We start from the raw sequence: 15,014 nt of genomic DNA on the forward strand, positions 1-15,014 counted from the left end.
TTCCTAAGTGGGTTTGTCGAGGGGCTTACCGAATGACTGGACAGATGACTTGGCTGAGACCACCTGATCCTTGATGGGGGTCTCCTTATTGCTTGTTTTGAAAACACGTGCCTCAAGCTCTGAAAATTTAGGATATCTGTCCAGGTTCCCGTGGCTCGTAACAAAGGCAAGACTCACAGTTCTGTTTGATTTCCTTTACACCTTTATATATAACTTTGTCAACGGGTGCCATGTATTACATTCAAAACTGCAAAGCAGTGTTGTTTTTTGTTTTGCTTTTGTCATTACCTGATTTTTGCTTTTACTGGAGCCGTGTTACCTGAGGATGGAAGTTGCCAGAAAATAGTTGCCCTGACCTACACACTGTGCATGTGTATGTTACTTAGTTGAGTGAAGGTTGGGACTAAGGTGCTTGGTATCCAATTCACTGCCTTTCTGAACACAGCTAAGTGCAGCTTACTAGGATGTAGCTCTGTAGGGCTAGGGCTCTTAGTCCTAACCATCCTTGTTTTGTAAGAATTCTCTAGAACAAACTATATTGTGGACCACATAAACGTGCTGTTCCTTTTAGAGCAAGGCTTCTCAAACCCACTGCACATTAGCATTGTTATGTCAGGGCCCCACCCCAGACCAAATAAATCAGAGCCTCTAGAGGTAAAGCATGAATATCAGTATTTTTTTTAAAAGCTTTTGAAATAGGAAGCCAGAGTTTGAGTTTCAAGTCTTTAAAATCTTCTCTGAAGGACCCCCCACCCACCACCACCTATATACTAATCTCCCTACCTGTCGAAGATTCTGATGTTTACTGAGAGCTCCCAAGATTTGGAGGTCAGAGAAGTGATGCTATATTGGCTCTTCTTTCCCTGGGTGTGGGAATGGCCCACACTCCTAACCAACACCAAAGATGTCAGAGTTATGATTGAATAATAAACTGTACTCATAGAAAAACACATGCTGATCAAGAAGATGGGCTTTTGAAGTCTGAGCTGGTTCCGATCTCAGCCTCACCTCCTTCTGTCTCTGAGACCTTGGCCAAGTGACTTAACCTCAGACATTTTAACTATCAAATTAAAATAGGTAAGCATTAGAGCACTATGAAAGAATGTATGTGGAGTGCTTAGGGCAGTGCTGGACATAGAGAAAAAAACACAGTAATTTTCTTCTGTATTTTTGTTAATGCTTTTACACATGCAATATAATTAAGTCAGTGGAACATGCTTGCTTTTGCAACCCCAGGTGGGACTCCCCCTCCCAATCCACCCCCTTCCCTGAAGGTCCAGCCTAAGCAAATATGTATCTATAAATGAATCACCTCATGGCTAGACTTCATAATGACTTCCTTTAATCAGAAGGATTCAGCCTTTACTCCATCTTATCAGGTTTGTGGCCCTGGCCTTTATCCACCCACTCCTATACTGTTCTCTCTGACAATTTGGGGTGGTTTTTGCTTTGTTTCATTCTGTTACTCTAACTTAAATTCTTATTTTAATTTCTTTGACTTTTTGCTTTTAATTTCTCCCAAGGCTTCTTATGTCTACCAGTGATCATAGCGCAATAGTAACCACTGCTCGTTTGCCTGCTGTGTCTGTGCACACATGTGTGTGAGAGAGAGCACAAGCACGTGTGTGTAGGGAAGAGAGAGAGAGGAACTGCCATCTGCTGCCTCCTCCCTCCCACCCAAGTCCCCATTGAATATGCAAGCATCACAGCAAGGATCATCTCAGCGACAACATGATGAACTAGTATAATACCATTGTATATACACAGCAGGGTGACAAAACTAGGTTTGTCCTAAAGTCCAGCTTTTAAGATATGATAAGGATTCCATTATTCATACGGCTAAATAGCACTAACCGTGGGAGACTCAATATGTTATTTAAAGGCAGAGTTCAAGGAAGTAGGAAAAAACTGAATTTGATATGTGATGTGCTACATACTATCACATCTTAAATGTCCATCAGTTGGCATTCTTGTTAGATTCTGTATTGTCTAACACCATTCAGCAGTGCCATATGATATGTTCATTTACAACACAAAAGGCTTCTGTAAGAGTGCTTCTAATTAAAATAAGTGAACTTCTTTCAGTGCTAGCAGAATATGAGACAATTTAGCCGATTCTGTTCTTGTATGTTATCAATGAGTAGAAAGCCATTGAAAACCCTTCAAACTAAGATTTAAAAGAAACAGCATTAGGGTGAAAAGTCATTGGTGAAAAGCAGAACTATTTTCAGCCAACTTGCTCTTAATGGTCTGTCCCTGAACTGTTTTGAATGCAGATAAAACAAACCTATTTGGGCAATGCTCGTCAGCTGTTATCGTGATGAGCAGTACAGAAATAGGTACCCCTTGGAAGAGTGGCTCAACTTGGCTGAACATGAAGAATCACCAGGAGAGCTTTTAAAATTCCAATCCTAGGTCATCCCTCCTCAGACCGATAAAATCAGAATCTTCTGGAGCTGGAGCCCAGAAATCAATGTTTTTATTTTTGTTTTTGTAAGTTCCCCCAGATTACCCAATATATTGACAAGGTTAAAAAATCACTGTCCTAGGACTTAAGTAGTTTGAAAAACAGGATGTCTATTATTACATGCATTAATGCTCCAGGTTTCTATAAAGCAAAAGCTTTGGTGATTAGAAAATGCCATCATTCTAAAACCTTCAGTGAATGTCATATGCATCTGTCACAAAAAGAATGCAAACTTCTTCTATTATCTTTCTGTAATTTCAGTGGAAGATAATTTCTGAATCAGCTTAATGGAAGCTCTGCTCTAGGAAGATAATCCCAGTGGCCATATGTAGGATAAATTGGAGCAATCTTTGTTTCTAGGAATACTTTACCATGACTTCATTACCCTGATATAACTTGATTCAACTTTTCAAATGGGACTCTGTTCAGAATATTTTGCAGAAGGTGCATAATAAGAAAGCTGATATATCATACAATTGGCATATAAGGTTTCAATTCATTGTGATATTTAAAAATAGAATATTACTTTTGCTTGTGCCTAAAATTTCAGTTATTAAAGTCAGATAGCAGGGATGACATGAAGACAAATGTGACCTGGCTTGATGCCTGTGTATGCATATAGTTTCTATTTTACTTTTGATGTTAAATAATGCACAAGTTTGGGAGTATCACCAGTTTTCAAATGGCTATGGACATTTTTAATCCTACCTCAAAAACAAGCAGTGTTTGCTAAAGAGGGCCTGTGACCTATTACACTAATAGTGCAAGGATCACACACACACACAAAAAACCCAGTTTTCAATAAAAATATTATTTTCACATTAAATATGTCCACATTACCAAAAGACAAAACTGGAAGCAATAAATATGAAAACCAGATCCTACTACTCTACCTCCCTTGCTCAACCTGTTATTTGCCTAATAATGTCACCCTCCACCCATGCCATTTCTAAAAATGACTTGTTCAAATTCTGGATAACCTTTCAGACTTAGCTCAGTACTAAGACTTCCATAAAGTTTCCCATTTATAAGAGTAAGTAGATCAGATACTGGAGCAGTCAGGAAACCATTGGAATGGCCCATGGAAGATAATGGATCCTGATTTGGGTAGTAGGAGTGTGGTGGAAAGAAGCCTTTCAAAGAGGCTTCACTCCAAACGTTGCTATAGTTGTGACAGGATACATCGGGAAGGGATGAGAAGAACCCGTGCCTGGTTCCACAGTAAATATGAAGCAATATACATAGCAAGTGACAATATATAGGCAAGCTTTGGAAACAAGTTCTTTTTTTTTTTTTTATTCAGGCATCTTAATTCACTATCAAAATTCTCTTCAGACTGACTGATCCTCTGTCATTGGATTTTTTAAATTGCTGTGCTAAGCTTTGCCAGCAAGCTCCTCATACCAGCCCTGAGTCTGAATGTGAGCTTCCTACCAGCCCTAATCAACTCTGTTTCCTTCATGCTCTGATGCCTTCAAGTCTAGTACCATTCCCCTAGTTTTTCACATTTAAAAGTACTAAGATACTTGTCCGAAAGATGGGCATTAAGATTGTAGTCTGCTTTTAATGATATGTAGTGTACGCCCCTCTAGGGGCAAGGATGTACTATGCTTGAGTAACTTTCTTTCCATTGTGAATGCTTCCCTAAAAGGCATAGTTTGTAAATTTTGTTCATGTGAAAAGGGAACATTCGGGCACCTTTTCTGTCCTGCTGATGTGTAGGGCTATTTTTATTTTTTGTTCTTAGCTTTTTTTCTGTGCTTGTGATTTTAAAGGTGCCAGACTGACTGCCCTCGAGCCTGTGTCCCCGATTTCTCCCAAGAATAGGAAAAATACGGGAGGCAGCAGAGCTGGTCATGTCTGGGTCCAGCATATTAGCCTGACCTACTCTGGAAGAATGTTCTCCAAAATATAAAGGAGAAGATTGTTCCTTATGAATACAGCCCATCTGCTTTCATAGCGGAGAAGACAAATTCTTGTTGTGCCAGCACCAAGTTACTGCAGAGGTTTGGGATCTACTCAAGCTGAGCCACTCATTCTCTTTGGAAAAAACTAGAATGTTTTTCTCTCTCCCATCTCCACCTGTCACAATTCCATCCTTGAGTTGGGCTCAAGTGCCTCTTTCTCCACAAAACCTTTCTGGACCCCTCTCGTGTGATTTTCCTTCCACAGCTCCATAGCACTTTCTCCTATGGCACTTGGCACCTTTTTTCATGTGATTGAAGAATGGATATCATCTTGTTAAAGGCGCTGACATTGTCTCATCCATTCCTGTATATCATCACACAGAAGCAGAGTATAGTACTGGCAAAGAGTAGATACCTGAAGAACGTATCTTGAACAGAATGAGAATTTCAAAACTTGTCTTTCAACCTGACCTTTAGGGGTCTGCCCTTTTCTTTCTCTCTGATCAGTGATTGAGATTCTCCTCCAGAGCCTCAGGGTTAGCTAGCAAACTCTCCAAAAACCATGTAGACTCAAACTTTTGGGTTCCAGAAATTATACTTTGGTCCAGCAATGGTCTGAATCAAAATAGCTACCTCCAGGTATCTTACAGACCACCAGGACCAGCAAACTATAACATTTAGTCAGAATTTTTTTTTTCCCCAAGGTGTGGTTCACCCATTGCTAGTAGTCTGGTGGACCATCAAGGAGCCCAGTTTAAGGTCTAGAAAGGGAAAAAGTAATAATTAAAAATAATTCCATTGACCTGAATTTAACAGATTCGAAATGTAAAATTAGTTTTCACAGGAATCCAGTGTGCTCTTTTTAAAAAAAGGTTTATTTATTTATTTTAGAGAGAGAGCAGGGGAAGGGTGGGGGGAGGTCAGAGGAGAGACTCTTTAAGCAGACTCCCCACTCAGCACAGAGCCCAACACAGGGCTCAATCTCATGACTCATGAGACCATGACCTGACCTGAAACCAAGAGTCAGATGCTTAACCAACTGAGCCACCCAGGTGTCTCAGGAATCCATTATGCTCTTCTTAATAATCATTGCATTCTTAAAGATTGCACATATATCACAGACCCCTATTGATTGGTATTATTTGACCAGTGTTCACCAACAGTGCCATGTAGCTCAAAATATTTTCATGTCATTAGTATGTTTATTCTGCTGCTGCTAAACCTTTATTTTTCATTATCACTGTTGTATTGCATTATTTCTTTAGTTCACCAAAATAGATCAGTGATTTCAATATGATTCAATGAAGGCAGGAAAAATAGTAATAAAGATAATACCATAAATACCACTTTGGATTAATCTTAAAAATGTAAATTTTGGTGATTTGCACAAGCAGTTGAAAAAGGTTTGAATACTAAGAATGATGATGGCTCTTTAAAATATAAGACTTTATGAATTGGTGATCCACTTGCCTATGATCCCAGTGTGTTTTCTGTGATAAAATGACAGATAAAATGAAGCTTTGAGAAGTTTAGCATCAAGTTCAAATATAGCACAATGAACTTTTTAGTAAACCAATTAAGCTGTTGGGTTGTTTGGTTGTTTTTTTCCTGAATAATCAGAAAACAAATACCATACACAATGACCTAGTTTTGTTACTAAAGGCAATTAAAATCCAAAATTTTAAAGGCAACTTTCTAAGGTTATACACATCTCATGATAAAAACAGTTGCAAATTTAACTCTTGGGTAGAAGTTTGTGAAACAAGCCACAAAGTTTATTACAAAAGTTTTAATCAAGTGTGAAGAATATGATACCAGGACTTTATAATATCAACTACAGTGGAGGCAGCTCAGTTTCCAAGAGTTTAACTCTTTTTCCAGTACTTGATACTTCTTGTTCCTTAGGGGGAAAATGATCTGTAGTTTGGGTTATATTTTAAAAATACATTCAAGGCCTGCAACAGAACATATAGAAATATTTTCCAGTGCCAATGCAACCAGAGAGGATTAGAAATATATTTGCCTCTTTTCTCCCAAGTTGAAACATTTAGCCCTCCCATTTTTAGGTGTGAAATGATTGTCAATCCAATGTGATGGAGTGCTGAAAGCAGTCTTCAGGGAGAAATCTCCCCATAATGTCAGCTCTGTGTTCAATCCTGATGCACAACACTAAGCAGAAGCCAGACAGCATAGTGGTTGAAACCATGGACACTGAAGCTAGATTAGTTGGATTTGAATTTCATTAACCACTTTAGTGACTCAGTTTCCTCATCTGTGAAACATGGATAATAACAGACCTATGACATGGATGGTCGTAAACAGGAAATGAGTTAGCATGTTTATGAAGCCCCTTAAAAATGCCTGGCACACAGGAAGCACTAGGTTTGCTACAGCTTATGTATTACAGCCCCCAGATTCTTGCTGACATTCCCAGTAACCTGTGATTATTTGTTAAGACTTTTTACTTATAGAAATAAAGAAGAAGAAGGAAAACTGGATGTGGATCTGATCCCTGACTCAAGATTCCCATGATGGAACCAGATAGAGATACAGACTGTGGCCAGCATAGTGCCTCACACTGACATAAATATTTGTCTTGAGTTATGCTTTATTGTTCCTATTTAAAACAACGAATTTTTGAAAACCTCAATCTGATGTCCATATGTGGTCCAGATGCCCAGTAAATCATTTTAAGAATGCTGAAAGCCCACAGAACACTGGGCTGGACAGTGACAACCAGGACCATCAGGACTCAAAGCCCTATAGTATGTGGAACTGTTGGCAGGTTTTAGGGATGTTCAAAGTATGATCAAACTTGGAGGCAATACTAACTGAATTGTAATAACTTAAAGGGTGTCAGGTATAAAAGATGAAGCTTATTTCATGAGGCCCTAGAAGACAGAACTGGAAGTACTGGGTAGCAGTTAGCTTGAGGAAGCAGTCTGGTTCAGTATGAGAAAGAACTTTCTAGCAGTCAGAACTGTCAGGAAATAAAAGGGACTCCCTTTTGATCTGTCTGTCACTGAGGGCTGGATGTAGAGATTTTATAACCTGGGCTTTCCCGAAAGGAGTTGAAGTTTGATTTTTTTACCCAGTGCCCTCACAGTCTAACTAGGCAAGTAGACTCTCCAAGCAGAAAGACGTTGCCTAGACCGTGCCTTCCACTGCTACCGTGCTGAGTCACGTTCCTCAACCCTTGGTGTGAGATTAGAGGCACAGCACTGGCCTCGACATTGGAGGACCTGAGTTCTACTCTGTCACTTTCTGTAGGGTCCTCTCCACAAAGGCCTCATGTAAACTCCCCATCATGGCGGCCTTACTCGGGCCAGTGGTGGCTGTACTGGCGATCTTGCTCCTGGTGGCCGTGACGGTGGTGGTGTTAAAGCCCTCTTGCTGCAGACATGATGAATCAGCTGTCTCATCTGTGTTGGCTTTAGTCCTGGGAGGACTGAAGGTGTTCCTCGGTGTGTTCTTAGGAGTCCATCTCTTTTTTCTTTCAGGCCGCTGTGCTCGCTGTGGAGAAAATGTGGTTGGGGAAGGGACAGGATGCACTGCCATGGATCAGGTCTTCCATGTGGATTGTTTCACCTGCATCATCTGCAACAACAAGCTCCGGGGACAGCCCTTCTATGCGGTGGAGAAGAAAGCTTACTGCGAGCCCTGCTACATCGTAAGTTCACATTCTGCTCTGCTGCTTTGCAGAGATGTCTTCTTTGGCAAAATGCCAGTCACACCAGATAGAATATAGCCAGCAGATCTTTATTTCTCCCCCAATTTCAAAGTGTGTGTGTGTGTGTGTGTGTGTGTGTGTGTGTAGGTTGGCATATCTTAATTTTTTCCGATTGTCCCCTGTTCATGAGGTCAGAAAGGCATGTTATGTTAGGAAGATCTGCTTGTCATCAATTAGTGGTCTGCTGGGAAGATCATCCCCCTTGTGCCTTTCCAGCATGTATGTACAAGCTCACACCCCACCCCTGCACAGCAGAAGGTTTCCCAAGTAGCAGAGCCATACCTCTTATTATTAGGTCTCACTGTGCATTTGAATTTGCCAGGATTCATAAAGAAACATTGCAGGGCCTCTGGACTCCTTAATGCTCTTTCAAATTCCTGAGCCCTTTGAGTCACCTCTTATCTTCCCAAAAGATTTCTTACCTACCATACCCAGCAGGTTTTCAATGATGCAAACAGATAGACCCTTTATTATACAGGAAAATGAATAGTAATGCTGACTGAACTAATAATTCTGTTTTTTTTAAAGAACACAGCAACTATATTTTAATAACATAGCTGGGTGGCTAATAAATACTCACACTATCTTCATTTCTTACCAGGCTACTTAAATCTACACATTAAGCTATTTTGTGGTAGAGCAATTTGATGAAGGAACATAAACTTTTTTAAAATTTAAAATACATATCTTTGCTCTCTTTCTGCATGATTTTAATCTGTTTAACACTTATGAGTGGAAAAATCGGTGCAGTGGAAAGATTGGTGCATTTTTGCAAACCCGCAAAAGAGACATGGTTTGGCCTCAGTGCCCAGGCATTTTAACATAAAAGAAGCCTTGGGTGCAAGGTCTCAGGAGTTTTACATAGCTCTGCAGAACACGGAGGTTCAAGTCCACTGCAGAAGCTTCTGGCCTCATTGGTATCTTCCCATGACCTGAAGGCTCTACTCATTGCAGCCCTGGAGTCTGTGGCGCAGATCTGAAAGTTCTTGAAGATGAAGATCTTGCAGGGCTCAATATTGTTTTGCATCTCTTAGGTTCCATTTGATTTTGTTTCTCTCCCCAAAGGCGACTTAACTTAAACACATATGGCATCGTCATAGCGCCTCACAATGCGGGAGCTGGGAACAGATTCCTCTTTTTAGAAGTGAGAACACAGAAACACAGAGAGGAGGAAGATGACCTCTTCCGTTCAGTCCTTGGTGTCATAGCCAGGGCTATATTCAGTTGTTCACACCCCTGGTCCTATAGTCTCTGCTGACACCACACATTTTTAGTTTGTTTAGAACATAAACACAAACACCATAATGTCCTATTGATCTGGAAAGGAGCTGTTACATATGAGAGAAAGTCTACTGAATGAAAGCTTCCCTCTTCAGGAAATAGGAATATTTCAAATCTCGCCTTTTGAAATCTTTCCTGAAAAGGGGAAAATTACAAAATCCCCTACCTTTATAAACAGACTGTATGGACTATCGTTCACAATGACTTAGGGCCACTGCATGAAATTATTTACCGCAGTGAGTTCTCTGACGATGAGGTCCGCAGAGCCTCTGGAAGCAGCTGTGGCCGTTCGTCCTTATATGAAGTGACCACACAACGCTGTGGTTTTTTTTGTTTTGTTTTGTTTTGTGTTTTTTTTTTTTTTTTGTAGCTCTATGTCTATTTTTCATCCTTTTGGGGACTGTATTGTTGATTCTTGCCACTTTAATGGTGCTCTGGCAGTGGCCTCCTTCATTTTTTCTCATGTCCCTCAGGGCTAGGAAGCATTGGAACAATATTGGGAAACAGTGTAACATGGTGTGAAGAACATGGCTTGAATTTCATTTCATCACTTAATGCTTTGTCTCCTTGAGAAAGTTACTCGATCTTTCCAAGCCCCTACCCCCCCCATATATATAATGGGGGTGATTGCAGGATTCTCCCCAGTGGCTTCTGAAGATGAAATGAAGCAATCCTGTAAAGCACACTTGGCCTGCCCAAGGAATGGTAATGGAATGCATGTTATTCTGAGATAAATTTTGGTAATATTTCTGACATATTTAGTATTTCTGAATATGAGGACATTACATGTGTCGTGAGACTCCTTGGGCTTTAGCAAATTGTTTTAACCTCTCAGGCATACCCCTGTCCCATTTTTAAATGCTTTTCTTGCCCTTTTGAGGGTGTAATGAGACTGAAAAAAAGGTGTAATCAGGCTAAATTATGGGTTTCTACTGTGTGTCGGCTCAGGTTCCAAGCTCCATGCCAGGCATAGGAGCTCAGTGATTCTTCAGTTGGTAATTCTCTCTGCTTTGGTTGCCTACTGTCAGACTGTGCTTATGACAAGGGGAGAGTATCTGGGAAATATTTAATCACATCCTTGGAAGAGCTGGGTGAAGTCAAACAATGGAAATTCTTACCATCCTTTTTGACTTCTCTCCCTCCAAAGAACCTTTAATCAAGATTTTTCTTTATGAGATCTATCCATGGTGACTCTAAAAATGTAATTTAATTCTTATCAGAATTCAGTTAAGCTGGATTCAGAGACCCTTGTTCAATATTGATTTCAGAGTTCAACACAGCCCTCGAGCTCTCGGATGGATGTGTTAGTGTTTTAATTTCTTTGGGACTTTTCATTAGTACAATAAGCTGCCACACCAGAAGTGTAAAAGTTTTCTTTTGACGAGATTTAGGGAAGCTGGGGGACTAAAATGAAACAAATTGGTTTTGAAGACAGAGTGTGTAGTAAGGAGGAGCCTGTGTCTTGGAATCAAAATTCTCCAACAGAAGCACCTGTGATGCCATCCATTCAAACTGTCTCTTGTTTTGTTGGTGGAAACTGAGATCCAAGAGACATCCTGTATAAAAAGATGGAGAAAACCCAGGCCCTGGGCCTCAGTCAGTATGTTTTTTTTTTTCAATAGAATCAGAATATTAATGATCATGGTTTAGTTCATTATTTCTGTGTAAAGACCATCCATGTATGATGCTTTGAGTTTGGAAAGAAGACTTCTTATATAACTTTTATTTGTTCTTGCCTAAATTGATTATTGATCAACTTAGATCATATTTGAATTGACCTTTTATATAATTTGGAGGGAAAATATATCAGTTATGTCTTTATCTTTGCTTCACTGATTATTCTGATTTTCCTGTTGTCTCTTGAATCCTTAATCCTTACACATACATAACTATAATTAAACCAGTTTGGTTCTCTGGGCACTTTAATTTTCTTTAATCATTTTATATGTGCTTTCTTTTGTGTTTTCTATTGGTTGACTTAATAAAATATGTATATAGCTTTCCATTGTTAATAACCTCTATTTTTATCTTTTTATCTGTTTAGTTTTACATTACGTTTGTATACTGCATTTTAAAGCTGTTTGCCACTAGAAAGATATTGGGCATTTTCTATTATTTCAGTATTGTGAATAACATGCCAATAAGTAGCTGAGTAAAAGTTTTATATTATTTTTAGTTTTTTCCCTACAAAATTCTTTGATTTATATTACCAAGTTTACTTTGTAGCAATTTGGAGAACTTTTGCTAGATTTGTTAAGAAAGATTTTTCAAATTCACAGAACCATCAGCAATGTGAAGCCATATATTAAACTATAACTTATCCACTATTGAGATTTATTTATATTTACTTTGAACAAATTTAATAAGTGTCTTACATAATAGTTATTTTTTTAAGATTTTATTCATTTATTTGAGAGAGAGCACAAGGGAGGGGAAGGGCAGTAGGAGAGGGAGAAGCAGGCTCCCTATTGAGCTGGGAGCCCAACGCAGGACTCTATCCTAGGACCCCAGGATCATGACCAAGCTGAAGGCAGATGCTCAACCAACTGAGCCACCCAGGCACCTAGTTATTTTATTTTTTAAAAGATTTTGTTTATTTATTTATTTTAGAAAGAGAGAGCACACTTGAGTAGAGGGAGGAGCAGAGGGAGAGGTACAAGCAGACTCTTTATTGAGCATGGAGCCTGATGCAGGGCCCCATCCCATGACCCCAAGACTGTGACCCAAGCTGAAATTGACAGTCAGACACCCAGCTGACTGAGTCACCCAGAGCCCCCTGTAATAGTTATTTTAAGTTTATGTATAGTTGTTAGCAAAATCAATGAGATGCTTTTGTACTTTAGTGATCTCTTATAAGCTTAGTTTTGATTATTCTTATGGATTTGTGTAAATAAATCAACAGATTAAAATGATGAGCACTAAGCTTCCTTAAGAAGTAAGGTGATATAAACAGAATATATTGCTTCTAGACCTTACCTTGGTGTGACCTTGGATAAGTCATTTAGTTTCTGAGAACCAGTATCCTCATTTATAAAATGAGGCTTTTCTTATGAAAGGAAGATATTAGCTTCTTCTTTGTCTTCTAAGACTAGGAATGAACAATTGTGATGTTTTTTACATTACGAAATCCTTTACTAATATAAGGGCTTAATCCATTAATAACATTGTTATCATTGCTTTTTCCCTTAGCATACTCTGATACAATTTAGAAATCCTCTATGTTTGGGGTAATTTCATAGCTACAGTTGCTATGGAAATACTGAAATAAATGGACGTCATAGAAGGAATATGAGGACATACATGAGAAGAAGAGGTTCATGCCTTGCTTAAGATTTTTATGTTGGTTTGAGTATGAGAGGCAGTAGCTGTACCTCCCATTCATTGTTCTTCTGTCCTGAATGAGACATGCCACAAGTATAGATTAACAGAAGAACTGCTGTGTCCTTAGCATTGCCAAGGAGTCTGGGCCTGAGACATAGCACATCCGAGATTCTCAGTCAGTCTGTTTATGAAATGGCAGCCAAAGATCTTCCCCTAAACCAGGTCTCTTACTCAGAGTGGATCAAATCCAACTTCTAACTCTCCCAACAGTGGAAGTTGGTACATTTTTTATTAGAGTTAAAATCCAAGTGATTAAAAGACCTCAGGAAACAGGAGGCCAACTCTGCAGGAGACTAAACACTGTGAAGTTCCTGAGCTTACACATTAGTGGCCAACATGCTAGCAGCCTTTTGCTCCCTTATGTCACTAAATGGCCACAGTCTCCTACCTCTGCAGGAAAGTTGTCCTTTAATACACTAAATACTAATGGTGTTTTAAAAGCAGTTATGGCCAGTGCTTCATGTGGGCGTTGGGAAAGGAGCTCAGTTTGGACAAAAGTTGAAAAATCCATGTGAACTTCCCTTCTCTTTTCTCAAATGCCCACACCTGCTCCCTCACCTCTAAGGAGTGTCTTTCTCCCCTCACATCAAGTGCACCTGCACACACACTTCCTTCTTGATGTTACATCATTAACCCTCAAGCACTCTCTCAGAAAGGAGAAAATGCTTCAAGAAAGAGGGACATCTGTCAAGTATCCTCTAGAGCGATTTCACCATGCTAACTACTACTGATCGTTCTATCTGCACCCCCTCCTTACATTTTACAGTGCTCCTGGGCACCTCTCATTGCATGTTACCATTTCTACCAGAACCTTGTGAAATAGATGGATGTGGGGGTGGGGGGTGGGGAATTACTGGTCCCACCTAATAGTGGCTTTGTATTTTCAAAAGGAAAGACAAACTAAGGCTAGGGACAGATCTTCTAACTTGTATTTGATTACTAGATCCATATTACCACCCGGAAACTAATATTCAATTCCTAAAGATATGAAGACACTGATAGCCCTTTGCAATTAGAGCCTTCCATTTCCAACATTTGAATTGATGACCACATAAGTCATGCCTTCCAGCATTCCAGAACCTGAAATGCTCAACTTCTGTTGGCAGAAAAACTCAAGCCTTTCTTTTCTTGAATATTTACATGTGACTCTCCCTGAAATACCTCAAGTTTCAAGGAAAACACTTCTTTTTATGGTTAAAAATAATAATAATAACATTTGTTTAGTGCTCTAAATTTTATAGAGGACTCTTATTTTATGTCACCTCTAATGATCCTAGAAAATAGTATGATCATTATTGCCTTCCTTTCCAGTAATAAGAAGCTGAGTTTTAGAAAAAGTCAACATGTTCTGTTCCATAAAGCATGAGCATCAGATCTGAGAGTTGACCTTGGCCCTTGATTCTCAAGTCCAGCTCTTTTCATGCACCCAACCAGTCACTGGAAATCTCATTTGTTATGAATAGGTTTCTTTTCTCATAATTAATTTTTTCTCTATTACCATTTTTTCATGATGTCAAGTTTAAAAAATACAGTTAACCTACACTCTGAATTTTATAAAATTTTTTGCCTTATTTCTGGACATATTAGAACAATATCAAGCTCAAAATATCCTTTCTTATGGTAGTCATTCTTAAATACAACCATGTTTTTAAGTATTATATGCTCATTAGAGAAAAATTAGAAAATGTATTAAAATATGCATAGTTCCCCCATCTAATTGATATAACAGTTTATATTTTACCACACATTCCTTTTTCAATATATCTGTGTATAGATATAATCATACATTTATATACATGTGGTTTACACATGTGTGTACACATACACACAAATGGGATCATACTATCCATACTAATTAATAACTTGCTTTAGTTACATGACAGTACATTAAACTTTGCCTTCTCCAAAGGGCATTCACATGATGTGATGAGCAGTGGGTGTAAAGCTATATGTTGGCAAACTGAATTTAAATAAAAAGATAAATCACACAAACACACACACCCTCAAAAAAAGAAAAGAAAAAAAAATACCTTCTATGGGCATTCAAAAAGAATATATATCACCTACATACCTTCCCCCCCCCAAAAAAAAGACTCAAAGAAATATTCCAGCAGACAGATAATCAAAATAAAGTATGTGGGAAATCCAGGGCTAATAAAATGGTGATAAGCAATGAACCAATGCAACTAATAGTTAAAGAGAGAGGAAAAGATAAATAACAAATTCAGGCTAAAAGAAAATAATATTA

General features: G+C 38.9%; 1 protein-coding gene across 17 annotated transcripts in view; it reads left to right on the forward strand.

The window, feature by feature from the left end:
- Positions 1–15,014, forward strand: part of LPP (LIM domain containing preferred translocation partner in lipoma) — a 670,528-nt gene that overhangs the window by 541,581 nt on the left and 113,933 nt on the right. For all 17 annotated transcript variants that reach the window (XM_072807809.1, XM_072807808.1, XM_072807811.1 and 14 more), the window contains one exon: positions 7,875–8,044. In XM_072807809.1, the coding sequence (XP_072663910.1) occupies positions 7,875–8,044 (170 nt within the window). The remainder of the gene's footprint in view (positions 1–7,874; positions 8,045–15,014) is intronic.

The sequence above is a fragment of the Canis lupus genome, chromosome 31, assembly GCF_048164855.1.
Source record: "Canis lupus baileyi chromosome 31, mCanLup2.hap1, whole genome shotgun sequence".
In the NCBI taxonomy this organism is placed as follows: Eukaryota; Metazoa; Chordata; class Mammalia; order Carnivora; family Canidae; genus Canis; species Canis lupus.